The following is a 14,381-nucleotide window of genomic DNA, read 5'->3' as shown; positions in this document are numbered from 1 at the left end:
GAGTATCTGGATGGAGGAGAGTATCTGGCTGGGAGTATCTGGGTGTAGAAGAGTACCCATCCCGATGTGGCAGGACATGGGAAAGGAAAAGAGCCCAACAAGGACATTTTGGAAATAAAGAGCTAGCATTTAGGCTGGAAATCTGCCTTAAAGCCCCAGAAGAAGAGAACTTGGAACCCATCCTGTAAATTACCACGGCCTTCTTTAACATCCACCCACGGCAAAATATTTAAGTAAAAAAAAAAGTACTTGGTTTCTAATTTCTTTTTATTAGTCTGATATGAAAAAGAAATATCCCTACAAATGAAAGAAATATTGAAGAAACAAATTGAAGGGCTTACCTTATTTTAATTAAAAAAAAGTCAGGGCTACCAAGGGTTTCAGACGTGCTCAATGGACACGTGATTTGTAAACAGCGAAGATTCTGGGGGACGGGGGGGTGCCTCGGTGGGGTTGACATTTGAGTTACAGGGACTTAATAATGGCCAGCCTTTCACATCCCATGGGAAACCGCCCCCCCGGGCCTTGGAGAATGGGGGTCCAAGTGCCTATCCCCCTTTGGATGTAAAATTCATCATTAGTAAACATCATCCGCCCAGCAACAAGCAAAGCACATCGCAAGATTAAAACAAAGAATCCGCCGTGAACAGAAGGCCTCCATCTCTGCTCTCAGGCAGGTGTCCTTCAGGGAGGAGCCTCAGGCAGCTGTTCTAACCCTGCTGCCAATGCCTGGGCTGTTTCTGCCGACAATCTTCTATTTCTCTAGAAGAGTACGCTGAACTGTGGGAGACAGAGACAAAAGAAAGTCATTCCCAGTTCCCTGAGCACTCACGTGGACACAGTTCCTACAACTTTCAGGAGCCAGTGGTTTTATTTCTGCATAAGATAAATGGGCCCAAAACTCATCACGAAAAAGCAAAACCCTAAATCTCAATCAATTCAATCAATTTCATTGAATGATGCCATTCATTAAAAAAAATGGATGCTGCAGAAAAAGCAGAAGGAAAACAGCAGAAGGCAATTTCCACTAACGACGTCACAGAGACACTAACAAATGCCTAAAACTTACCAGATGGAAGACTAAATCTTCTAAATGAGAGTGTGCAGTTTTTATTGATTGGCAATGATGCTGGGCTGAGATTTTCTGGTCCATTCATTTAAGTTTTGGAAACTTTATTCTGCATGTCAGTCTTAAAACTATTTTGGAGGGAGAAGCGGGGATTTGGAAGAAGGAATTAAGAACAATGGTGGCAGAAAACACCGGAATGCCAAGCCCTTCAAGTAAAGAGGGCTCCATACATATATACCAATGTACTGGCTAATGAAGCCAGACAACTTCATTGCCGTGGGCAGAAGGAATCTTCCTTTTCTCTTTAAGATATAGCTTGTTCTAAACATCTTTCCCTGACTCGAAAGAGCAGTCAACAAGACACTAACTTTCTTTTATTATTATTATTATTTTTGAGACAGAGTTTTGCTCTTGTTGCCCAGGCTGGAGTGCAATGGCGCGATCTTGGCTCACCACAACCTCCGCCTCCCGGGTTCAAGCGATTCTCCTGCCTCAGCCTTCTGAGTAGCTGGAATTACAGGCATGCGCCACGATGCCTGGCTAATTTTTTTTTATTTTTTTATTTTTTTTTATTTTTAGTAGAGACGTGGTTTCTCCATGTTGGTCAGGCTGGTCTCGAACTCCCAACCTCAGGTGATCAGCCCACCTCAGCCTCCCAAAGTGCTGGGACTACAGGTGTTAGCCACCGCGTCTGGCGAGACACTAACTTTCTAGAAGTCTCTATCTTTAAAATGGAATGCCAGGCACGGTGGCTCATGCCTGTAATCCTAGCACTTTGGGAGGCCAAGGTGGGCAGATCACTTGAGGTCAGGAGTTCGAGACCACTCTGGCCAACATGGCGAAAGCCCCGTCTCTAGTAAAAATAGAAAGAAAATTAGTGGGGCATGATGGCGGGTGCCTGTGGTCTCAGCTACTCAGAAGGCTGAGAAAGGAGAATCACTTGACACTGGCAGGCAGGGGTTGCAGTGAGCAGAGGTCGCACCACTGCACTCCAGCCTGGGTGACAGAGAGACACTCCATCTCAAAAAGAAAAAAAATTAAAATACTTTAAATCATTTCATTAAAAATCCCTCTCAATTTGACAGCTGCTATTAAAAATAAGCACTGCATCTCTCAGGCAAATGAGAAGGTTCCAATGTATGCACAAACAAAAGAAAAACATACACGCACATAAACACACACACATTTTTTTCTTGCCATTTTCAAAAGTGGTTCTGATGGCAAAATGCCTGCCTTTTACCCCGAGAAGTTTCTCACGAATTAAAGTCTCTTCTTAACCACATTTTCCACCTGGTTGAGAGGATTTTTAGAAGGTGATAGCAGGCTGGGTGCGGTAGTTCACGCCTAGAATCCCAGCACTCTGGGAAGCTGAGGTGGGAGGGTTGCTTGAGCTCAGGATGGGCAACATAGTGAGACCCTGTCTGGGCAACCTAGTGAGACCTCGTCTCCACAAAATAAAAAAAACAACAACAAATCAGCCGGACATGGTGGTGCACGCCTGTGGTTCCAGCTAATCAGGAGGCTGAGGTGGGAGGATCCCTTGAGCCCAGGAGATCGAGGCTGCAGTAAGTTATGATCGTGCCACTGCACTCCAGCCTGGGCGACAGAGTGAGACCCTATCTCTAACAACAAAAAAAAAGTTGACAGCAAAACTTAACGAGTTATATTTCAGGAGATGGACTTTTAATTCCCAGTGCACACCAGCCAGCTGTGGACTTCCCAACAATGCACCAATCGTGTGCCACTTGGAACTTTTTTTTTTTTTTTTTGAAACGTCTCACTGTGTCGCCCAGGCTGGAGTGCAATGGCACGATCTCGGCTCACTGCAACCTCTACCTCCCCGGTTCAAGCAGTTCTCTTGCCTCAGCCTCCCAAGTAGCTGGGATTACAGGTGCCCACCACCACACTCAGCTAATTTTGTATTTTTAGTAGAGACAGGGTTTCACCATGTTGGCCAGGCTGGTCTCGAACTCCTGGGAAAACTTCCTTAATATTTTGTTAAACAGAGACTTAAGCACATATAGGTCTTCTCTGAAGGCCCAGGCCCTAGGAAGTTTACACATTCATTGTCTTTTGAAAGTATCCCTCCAAAGCAACGAGACATAAAGGAAGACATTCAAAGCCATGCAACCAAATTTGAGAATGTGAGCAGGACAGCAAGATGGGAGAGGATGGAGAAGATAAAATGGGAACACTGGCCACGTGTGCAAGCCACCGTTCCCCGTCCTTCTTACCAGCTGGCTCTGCGTTGGCATTCCGGTGGCTCTCCATGTCCACCTCCCCTTGTTCTGCTGAAAAGAAGAAGAAAACACACAGAGAGGCTCAGTGCACCAGATAACCCACTCCTCAAAATACACACAAAACACCTGGGCTTTCCTGAGGTCGACGCTCCTATTGCTTGGATGAGAGCACTCAGTTCTGAACCCCAAGACCCACTGAGAACATGGAGTCTAACACTCAGATATCTAAGTGAAGACTTTGCCAGTATTTTTTCATGCATGGTGCAGGCAGAGATGAACTTCAACAGGGTAATCCAAGCAGCTTCATTTTCCTCTATTTTAAGGCTTGCTTTCTTCTCCCTAAACACTGAGGAACATACACATGGAAGCTCTTTCTATAAAAAAAAAAAAAAGTACGTGCATCTATGAAAATAAGATTCTTATTTATAACTGCCCCCAAACTCATCAAACAAATGCAGACGGCTGGGCGTGGTGACTCACGCCTGTAATCCCAGCACTTTGGGAGGCTGAGGCAGGTGGATCACTTGAGGTCAGGAGTTCGAGACCAGCCTGGCCAACATGGTGAAACCCCGTCTCTACTAAAAAATACAAAACTTAGCTGGGCGTGGTGGTGTGCACCTATACTCCCAGCTACTCGGGAGGCTGAGGCAGGAGGATCGTTTGAACCCAGGAGGTGGAGGTTGCAGTGAGCTGAGATCACACTACTGCACTCCAGCCTGGGTGATAGGGCAAGACTGTCTCAAAATAAAAATAAAAATAAATAAATAAAAATAAATGCAGAGGCTGGGCATGGTGGCTCACACCTGTAATCCCAGCACTTTGGGAGGCCCAGGTGGGCGGATCACGAGGTCAAGAGATCGAGCCCATCCTGGCCAACATGGTGAAACCCCATCTCTATTAAAAATACAAAAATTAGTTGGGCGTGGTGGCGTGCACCTGTAGTCCCAGCTACTTGGGAGGCTGAGGCAGGAGAATCATTTGAACCCAAGAGGTGGAGGTTGCAGTGAGCTGAGATTGTGGCACTGCACTCCAGCGTGGGTGACAGAGCGAGACTGTCTCAAAATAAAAATTAAAATAAATAAAAATAAATGCAGAGAATCTCAGCAGATTAGCATCTTTTCAGTACCTAGGGAAAGGGGACTTTCTTCCTTTACCTACCTCCACCGATCATCCTTCTCGGGTTGAATTGGCTCTCCTGTCCCCTCTTCTACCTCCCTCAGAATGCAGAGAGGTGAGTGAGGACTCCGAGCACTAAGAGCTGCCCCAGCCATCAAAGGACAAGACAGCCAAGGGGTCTTGTGTACCCGGTTTTCTTCCTCCTCCAGCATTTTTTCCCAGTCTTGTTTCCATTCCCAAATTTATTTATTTATTTATTTATTTATTTATTTATTATTATTTCTTTGAGACAGAGTCTCGCTCTGTCGCCCAGGCTGGTGTGCAGTGGCACGATCTCAGCTCACTGCAACTTCCGCCTCCTGGGTTCAAGCAATTCTCCTGCCTCAGCCTCCTGAGTAGCTGGGATTTCAGGCATGCACCACCACGCCTGGCTAATTTTTTGTATTTTTAGTAGAGATGGGGTTCCACCGTGTTAGCCAGGATGGTGTTGATCTCCTGACCTTGTGATCCGCCCACCTCGGCCTCTCAAAGTACTGGGATTACAGGCCTGAGCCACCACGCCCGGCCCTCTATTCCCAAATTTCCATTAAAAAATGTTTCAAACATGCCACAACGCAAACAGGGTCAAGTCCCCAAATGTTGTCGGTGTCGCTTCTTTTCTGACCCACAGCATAAGCCAACAGAATTGGAAACGCGTAAGAGATGCACAGATCAATAGGTATTTATTTATTTCCAGTGCTGGTGTGAAGGAACACCCACGTTTTCAACACAAAGGGAAGCAGCAGAAGCTCATCGAATCTGTGGCCATGCATTTCCCCCTCACAAAGACCGTGCTATTTGTAAAACGGCCCCATCTGTGGTTCAAATGCCTTCATAAAGGAACACATTTGTATGGTGCAGCAGTGTAACTTTTCTTTTTCTTTTTTTTTTTTTTTTTTTTGAGACAGAGTCTTGCTCTGTCGCCCAGGCTGGAACGCAGTGGCACGATCTCGGCTCACTGCAACCTCCGCCTCCAGGGTTCACGCCATTCTCTTGCCTCAGCCTCCCGAGTAGCTGGGACTACAGGCGCCCGCCACCATGCCCAGCTAATTTTTTGTATTTTTAGTAGAGACGGGGTTTCACCATGTTAGCCAGGATGGTCTCGATCTCCTGACTTCGTGATCTGCCCACCTCGGCCTCCCAAAATGCTGGGATTACAGGTGTGAACCACCGTGCCAAGCCAGCAGCGTAACTTTTAATGACAGCAGCAGAGACAGCCTTGCCAGTTTATGCTACGTGAACTCCACAGTTTCAACTGTTCTCCCTAACCACTAAATGACTCCCACATAAAGAGGCCAAATTCTTTGATTTAAGAAAAAGAGAGGAAAACCCCCCGAAGAGAAGAACATTCGAAATGATCCGAAAATGTTCACCACAAATGTCATTTGTTCTGCCAGTCACAAGTTGTCAACACGGGTGCATTTTGCAGCAAACTGTCCTGGCTAGAAATTGAAAACCTGCATTCATTTCAGAGGACAAATAATTTCTCCCTCTCCCCTCATTGGTTAAAAAGCATAAAAGATATTCTTTTTATTCCTGTAATTTTATAAAACACTACATAAAAGCTGGCGAGTTTTAAAGAGGGAAAAAGTCCATTGAAAAGTATAAAGTCTCACAAGGGCAAAGTCCATCTGGGGCAACAGTTCCGACATCACGGACCTGTCAGGAGGAGAACTGGTCTCATGAGATGCTCCGTACACCCCTACCCACATACCTTTCCTGTCAAAACTTAGACCGAGCATGCCACATCTGACAAGTCAACTTCAAACAATTCGTGGTGCTTTTCTTTCAGGCTAGAAATCATCTGTAGCTATTAGAACCATTCAGCAAAGCAATATGGCTTTAATGGGTCCCTATGCTTTGTGAAGATATATTTATACACACACACACACCATGTACTTGGGGCCAATCCTGAGACCATATACCTGAGGATCACTGTCTAGCAGTGGCTAATCTTTAAGCGGTGTTAGGACAGACACTCTGGGAAACACGCAGGACATTCTGGACTCAGTCCTGTGGTCAATGGGGGGCAGCTTTCATTGCATCAGACTTGAGACACCTTGGGACACATCCTTCAAAGAGCTGGGGGGCTGTAAAGGTGACCTCTGTGAGAAGGTGACCAGACCCATGTGGGTCAAGGTTTTGTGCCCTCACACCATACAGTGCCCCAACACAGGAGGATCAAACCATCCGTGCTCAGCTAGAACTATGGCTCAACCATAAGGGAGGCTGTGCCTCATTTCCACAAGAGGGCAAATAAGAAAAGTAAAAGAAGTAAGAAAAAATTAAAAGGAATATGAAAAAAAAGGAAAATAAGAAGAAAAAAGAAATCAGAAAAGTCAAAGAAATAAGAGGAAAAGAATGAGGAAAAACGGAGAAGAAATAAAAGTAAAAAAAGAAAAATAAGTAAAAGAAATAAGATAAAAAGAAAAAGCAAAAAGGAAAACAAATAAGAAAAAAGAAATAAGAGAAAAAAAAAAAGCAAAAAGAAAAAGGGCCAGGCACAGTGGCTCACACCTGTAATCCCAGCACTTTGGAAAGTTGAGGCAGGCAGATCACCTGAGGTCAGAAGTTCGAGATCAGCCTGGCCAACATGGAGAAACCCCGTCTCTACTAAAAATACAAAAATTAGCTGGGTGTGGTGGTGCGCGCCTGTAGTCCCAGCTACTCGGGAGGCTGAGGCAGGAGAATCGCTTGAACCCAGGAGGTGGAGGCTGCAGTGAGCCAAGATTGCACCACTGCACTCCAGCCTGGGCAACAGAGTGAGACTTCAATTCAAAAAAGAAAAAAAAAGAAAAATGAAAAAAGAAGAAAAGAAAAAGAAATATAACAAATAAGAAAAGTAAAATAAATAGAAGGAAAAGAAATAAGAAAAAAAGAAAAGAAAGAAAAAAATAAGAAAAGTAAAAGAAAGAAAAAAAGTTAAAATCAATTACATTGAAGAACAAGTTGGTGGACTTTGGAAACAGAAGGAAAATCCAGGTACAATTTGTGTTTTTCAGGGATATGAGAGAATCCAAGGAAGACGGCCGCAGAGGCTCCATGCTCAAATGTGTGAATAGGGACCTGACCACCCACCAATTCCCAACACGCCTTACAGTGTGAAGATCAGGAGATGTTTAGGTGATTCTTCAACGTATGAATTTTGTTTTTCTAGGAACCAAGATGTGCACCTGTTTGGAACACTGATCACAGAAAGAGTTAAGAACCGCTTCATAGGAAGTGCAGTGAGAAATGCAAGTCCACGGCCGAAAACGTTGAAGATTTAAAAATCCATGCATGACCTGGAAGGTCAAATCCTTAGGACGTGAGTGAGCTTAACCTAGGACACTGCAGGGAAGAGGGTGGCCACCCTGGGCCCCAGTTTGTTCCCTTGGCAGGGATGGACTTAGGGACAAAACTCATTAAAACATGGAAGTCACTGCCCTGTTTCTGTTAGATTTACGTTTAAAAGAAAATATCTGCATTTCTCTTCATTTTCTGAGGCTCTTATGCAGAAATATGATTTGCTATAATGAGCTTCTGTGCATCAAGAAAGGCAAAAGCATATGGAACTGAAGGCAGAGAATCTGCCATGTGATTGAGAATCCCATCGTGGTGGGAATTTGCCAGCAGGGCGAGGGGAGCGCAGATGGAAGGGTTTGCTTTAAGGCTATGTCTTAGCAGATAAAACGATTACGGTCAGGACGCTCCGCAGGCCTGGGCTGGGTTCTCTGCTCACCCCTAGGTCTTCAGCCATCTGAAATGGAAGGTTGAAAAAGACAAAAAATAATAATAAAAAAAGTAAACTGGTGCTGGGTCTGCTTTTGCTGTGCGCTGGGGCTCCCAGCAGCAGGGAGGTGTTAGAAAGAGCTGCTCTGAGCAAGGAAGTAATGGGATAGAGGCTCAAAGTGTGAGAGTGGGAAGTGGAAACCAAAATTAAGGAGTGGAGGAAGGGAGAGACAGAGGAAGGCAGGGAGGGAGGCAGGGAACAGGGAGAGCAGGAGGGAAGAAGGAAGAAGCGATGGGAGAAAGGGAGGGAGGAAGGGAGGAAGGCAGAAAGAGAGGGAAGGAACGAGGAGGGAAGGAGGTTGGAAAAAAGGAAGCAGGGAGGTATGGAGGAAGGGAGGGAGGAAGAAGTGAAGCAGGGAGGAAGGAAATGAGGGAGGGAGGAAGGGAAGGAGAGAGGGAAGGAGGAAGGGAAGGAAGGAAGGAAAGAAGGGAAGGAGGGAGAGAAGAAAGAAGGAAGGAAGAAAAGAGGCATGTAAGAAAAGGAGAGATGGATGAAGAGAGACAGAAAGAATACAGAGGAAAAAAGGAAGGAAGGAAAGGAGGAACGGATGGAGGGAGGAAAAAGGAAAGAAGGAGGGAGGGACGGAAAGAAAGGAAGGAAGGAAAGAAGAGAGAAAAAAGAAAGAGGTACATAAGAAGAAAAGAGAAGGAAGAAAGGAAGAGATAGAGAAAAGGAAGAGAGAAAAAGGAAAAGCAGGAAAAGAAGGGAGGGAGGGAGGAAGAAAGAGGGAGAGTTCAAGAAAGAATGAAAAGAGAGAGGGAGAACTGAGGGCAAAGGAAGAAAGAGAACAGCAGGGAAGGAAGAGAGAAAAGAAGGAGGGAGGGGCAAAGAAAGGAGGAGGGAAGGAAGAAAGGCAGAGAAGAAGAAAGAGAAAGAAGGAGACAGGGAGAGCCAATCGCCCATCTTGCCAAAGCCTCAAGAAACCCACTGTGAGCCCAGGGCCCTGGTAAACAGAGCAGTAGGACCAGCCACCACAGCCAAAGGACAGCAACCTGAACACCCCTTGCCAGCCACGGAAGCCGGGCTCTGTGGGAAGCGGTCAGGCTCCGTGCGGTTAGCGGTCTGAGCCAGGCCCTCCGCGAAGCCAACACACCCAGATGTGAAGTCACAGACCCCGAGTGCATGAGAGAAGCAGCTTAAACAGGCCCCTTCGTATCACATGGACAAAAACCAGGAGAAGCCCAAGCACCACAAACTCAAATCTGTAGGAAGGGAGGAAGGGAGGCTGGTGCAAAAGTAATTGTGGTTTTTGCCATTAAAAGTAATGGCAACATAGCAAGACTCTGTCTCTACAAAAAAAGGTAAAAAATTAGCTGGGAGCCACCACACTCAGCTAATTTTTTTTTTTTTTTACGTTTTTTGTAGACACGAGGTCTTGCTATGTTGCTATTACTTTTAATGGCATAAACTGCAGTTACTTTTGCACCAACCTATAACAGACAGAGCCATCCGATTCCACAAGGAGTTTCTAATCCGTGAACCCCAAAATATAACACTGCAAAGCTTCTCAGTAAATCTATATCAAGTCACAGGATTTGATAAAGGCATCTCCTTGTTGGAAAGATGCCGAAGACTCACCTATGTCTACTCACTCGCCTGGGACTCATTTTAATACAAATTTAACAAACACCACAGATTTCAATGCAATGACACAGTCCCGGAAAATGAGCCTGTCTGGTAGAATAACAGTATCCCCAAAACTGGGCATGGTTTCTTTTCTTTTCTTTTCCTTTTTGAGACAAAGTCTCACTCTTGTCCCCAGGCTGGAGTGCAGTGGCTCAATCTCGGCTCACTGCAACTCTGCCTCCTGCGTTCAAGCGATTCTCTTGCCTCAGCCTCCCGAGTACCTGGAATTACATGTGTGCACCACCATGCCCGGCTAATTTTTGTATTTTTAGTAGAGCCAGGGTTTCACCATGTTGGCCAGGCTGGTCTCAAACTCCTGACCTCAGGTGATCCACCCGCCTTGGCCTCCCAAAGTGCTGGGATTACAGGCGTAAGCCACCGCGCCTGGCCCATGGTTTCTTGAAGGACCAGGGCATGCTATACTCACATCCTTCTTATGAAATCTCCAAGCTCCCCATGAACCTATGGGGTTGCCAGATCTCAAAATCACCATCGCGGAAATCGAACCCATAAAGCAAAATCCTGCCCCAGAGGCTGAGGGCTCTGACATCTTTCGTCTTCCGGATAACTCGATCCAACATCGCAATTCCATGTCTACTAACAAAACCATGTCACTGAGATAAATATTAAACTCATTTTGTAATTCAGGTATAAAAACCAAGCTGTGAGTGGATGCAGTTGGAAAGGTCCTCTTTTGAGGTAGGGTCTTGGTATTTATAGAAGAGTGCCTTGTTTTTGTTTTCTTTCTCTTTTTTTTTTTTTTTTGAGACAGAGTCTCACTCTGTTGTCCAGGCTGGAGTGCGGTGGCACAATCTTGGCTCACTGTAACCTCTGCCTCCCGGGTTCAAGCAATTCCCTGCCTCAGCCTCCCAAGTAGCTGGGATATTACAGGTGCCCACCATCACGCACAGCTAATTCTTGTATTTTTAGTAGAGACGGGGTTTCACCATCTCTTGCTTCTCTTTGTTATGCTTTATTTTCTTTTTGGCCCTTTGCTTTGTGCATTTACAAAAGGCCAAGAAAATCAATCCCCGGATAACTAGAAAGCAAACCAGGAATTGAAAGTTGGACCTTCTGTTAATTTGGCATCAGAATAAGAGACTTATAGAAAATATTAGAAGAAAATTAGCCTAGCATCTCATTAGTATAAAGTGAATCTTGGACTCCCCTGAGCCAATTCTTCAGAAAGGATGCTTTTTTAAAAAAAATTATTTTGGGGGCCGGGCACGGTGGCTCATGCCTGTAATTCTAGCACTTTGGGAGGCCAAGGCAGGTGGATCACGAGGTCAGGAGATCAAGACCATCCTGGCTAACACAGCAAAACTCCGTCTCTACTAAAAATATGAAAAATTAGCTGGACGTGGTGGCATGCGCCTGTAGTCCCAGCTGCTCGGGAGGCTGAGGCAGGAGAGTCACTTGAACCTGGGAGGCAGAGGCTGCAGTGAGCCGAGATCACGCCATCGCACTCCAGCCTGGGTGACAGAGTAAGACTCCGTCTCAAAAAAAAAAAAAAGGTATTTTTATTTTTATATCTAGAGACAGGGTCTCTGTCTGTCGTCCAGGCTGGAGTGCAGTGGTGCAATCATGGCTTACTGCAGCCTCCAATTCCTGGGCTCAAGCAATCCTCACACCTCAGCCTCCAGAGTAGTTGGGACCACAGGCAGGCGCAAGCACGCCCAGCTAATTTTTTACATTTTTTGTAGAGATGAGGTTTCACTATGTTGCCCTGGCTGATCTTGAACTCCTGGGCTCAAGCAATCCTCTTTCCTTGGACTCCCAAAGCACTGGGATTACAGGTGTGGGCCACCTCGCCAGGACATATTTGCTTTTGTTCTTGCAGAATCTAGGAAAATTGTTTCTACCCAGTGAGAGCTTTCATTGTTCATGCCTGCCCCACCTGCTGCAATAAACAAAGATAATGCTTCCACCCAAGACCAAGACCCAGGGGTGGCGGGGCAGATAAGGTAGAGGAAAAGTTGTTTTTCCTTTTCCCAATTCTATTTCCAAATTTTTGACAAAACCAAGTCTATTAAGCCTCCTGGGTGCTTTCCCAAGTTTGTGTGTCTTCAGATGTGATATGGTGAGCCTCTGTGTCCCCACCCAAATCTCATCTTAAATTGTAATTCCCATAATCCCCACGTGTCCAGGGAGAGACCAGGTGGGGGTCACTGAACCATAGCGAACGTTCCCCCATGCTGTTCTCGTGATAATGGGATGGTGCCTTGCGTCCCCTTCTGCCATGATTGTAAGTTTCCTGAGGCCTCCCCAGCCATGCTGAACTGTGAATCAATTAATCCTCTTTCCTTCATGAATTATCCAGTCTTAGGCAGTTCTTCATAGCAGTGTGAAAACGGACTAATACAGGATGTGAATATGAAATACGCTTACAAGATCCCAAAAGTTCCTACGTCTGCACGCACAAGGTAATAAACATCCTTTGCAACTCATGAATCCAGTTTGGGTTGACCTAAAGATGTTCAGAGAATCATCAATCAGAGACTTTGTAGTTTAATGCAAAAGTGTTCAATAATTGTCTGGGATTCTAAGAAAGAGGCCGGGTGCTTTGACTCACGCCTATAATCCCAACACTTTGGGAGGCCAAGATGGGTGGGGGGAACCACCTGAGGTCACAAGTTCGAGACCAGTGTGACCAACATGGTGAACCCCCATCTCTACTAAAAATACAAAAATTAGCCGGGTGTGGTGATGCACACCTGTAATTCCAGTTACTTCGGAGGCTGAGGCAGGAGAATTGCTTGAACCCGCGAGGCTGAGGTTGCAGTGAGCCAAGATTGCACCACTGCACTCCATTCTGGGCGATAGAGCGAGACTCTGTCTCAAAAAAAAAAAAAAAAAAAGCCAGAGAGTTTGAAATACAACATCTAGAATATTACGCATCCTGTCCTGGCAAACAAGCCTTCCTCACCTCCTGGTTGAATATTATGCTGTGAGTTGAACAGTTTCAGAAAAGAAAAAGAAATGTCATTGAAAAGCAAACAAAAATTCCCTTCCATTGAGTCCCTACTGTTTTAACCCCTCCGCTACTTCTAGAAGAAGCAAGAGGGGAGAAGAATGTTTTGCTGTTTGCTTTTTTCCAACGTGATTCTAATTGTACGTCTCTTATAGGCATCTCCTTGAATGTGGTCATCTGTCCATTTGGGTCCCGCTCAAAACTGCCATTCAATCAACCAAACACCAGCTGGGCATGGTGGCTCATGCCTGCAATCCCAACACTTTGGGAGGTCAAGGCGGGCGGATCATCCAAGGTCAGGAGTTCGAGACCAGCCTGACCAACATGACGAAACTCCATCTCTACTAAAAAAACAAAAATTAGCTGTGCGTGGTGGTGCACATCTGTAATCCCAGCTACTCGGGAGGCTGAGGCAGGAGAACCCGGGAGGTGGAGCTTGCAGTGAGCCAAGATGGAGCCATTGCATTCCAGCCTGGGTGACAGAGTGAGACTCCATCTCAAAAAAAAAAAAAAAAAAAAAAAGAAACAACCAAACACCATTTCCCACTAGTCTGCCCACCAGGTAGGAGGCAATTGTCTTCCACGCACTGCCCAAAACCCCACAGCAAGAACGGGGAAATAAACACGAGCAGCTCATTTAAAGCCTTGAGATCCGAAAGCTGTTTAGGACTCTCCATTTCACGCTCTAAATAATGTTTGTGGATGTCAAATGCTGGAATGATGGGAGATTACGGGGAAACTCCACCCCTACAGTCTAACTTTGTCCACACCAGCATCTATTCAAATGTTCTAGGAATCCCTCTAAAATCTTCAGGAGGCAGTGCTTTGGGTGAATGACATCAGTGACCAAGAATGAATAAGGACTTAAGATCTAAGTAGGGTGAGAAGTTCAGACACCCAGAGGCGTGAGGGACCCCAGGGGCTCCTCCATAAAACAGTAGCTGTTGGCCGGGTGTGGTGCCTCACGCCTATAATCCCAAGACTTTGGGAGGCCGAGGCGGGTGGATCACTTGAGGTGAGGAGTTGGAGACCAGCCTGGCCAACATGGTGAGACCCCATCTCTACTAAAAATACAGAAATTAGCCGGGCGTGGTGGCGGGTGCCTATAATCCCAGCTACTCAGGAGGCTGAGGCAGGAGAATCACTTGAACCTGTGGGGTGGAGATTGCAGTGAGCTGAGATCGCGCCACTGCACTCCAGCCTGGGCAACAGAGCGAAACTCTGTCTCAAGAAATAAAAAATAAGAGTAGCTGTTCCCGGTCGATGGGATTCCTGCAAACCACAATGCTTGGTCATGCAAGAGGGAAGGCAAGAGCTAAATGTAAGTGCCCAGTGATGCATGCACGTTAGCTGTGTTCCAAATAGCAGGGTTTACTTCCCAGCTTCACGGCGGATCCTAAATGATTTAGGGACTTTTGAATACAAGGTCCCAAAGAGCCTGCCGACTGACCTAGGAGGATTGCAATGGTGAGTATGTCTTCCTCCTAATTCCCCTGTAAATTTTAGTCCCGACCCAAGAAACTTCCCAGGTCCTGCGTGCCTGTGGGT

General features: G+C 46.0%; 1 protein-coding gene across 9 annotated transcripts in view; it reads right to left on the bottom strand.

The window, feature by feature from the left end:
• Positions 1–249: 249 nt before the first annotated feature.
• The window catches only part of CD99 (CD99 molecule (Xg blood group)), a 50,964-nt gene continuing 36,832 nt past the window's right edge, over positions 250–14,381 (bottom strand). For 2 of the 9 annotated variants that reach the window (XM_055377231.2, XM_055377233.2), the window contains 2 exons: positions 3,304–3,360; positions 250–780 (listed from right to left, as the gene is read on the bottom strand). In XM_055377231.2, coding sequence (XP_055233206.1) covers positions 755–780; positions 3,304–3,360 — 83 coding nt within the window. In that variant the 3' untranslated portion in view covers positions 250–754. Of the gene's footprint in view, positions 781–3,303; positions 3,361–5,130; positions 5,479–5,965; positions 8,204–14,381 lie in introns of those variants that run through there. The other 7 variants (XM_055377232.2, XM_055377234.2, XR_010132632.1 and 4 more) reach the window with 6 other exon arrangements.

This window comes from Gorilla gorilla, chromosome Y, assembly GCF_029281585.2.
Source record: "Gorilla gorilla gorilla isolate KB3781 chromosome Y, NHGRI_mGorGor1-v2.1_pri, whole genome shotgun sequence".
In the NCBI taxonomy this organism is placed as follows: Eukaryota; Metazoa; Chordata; class Mammalia; order Primates; family Hominidae; genus Gorilla; species Gorilla gorilla.
Note: the sequence above shows the minus strand (reverse complement) of the source record. Positions and strands in the feature narration are given on the sequence as shown.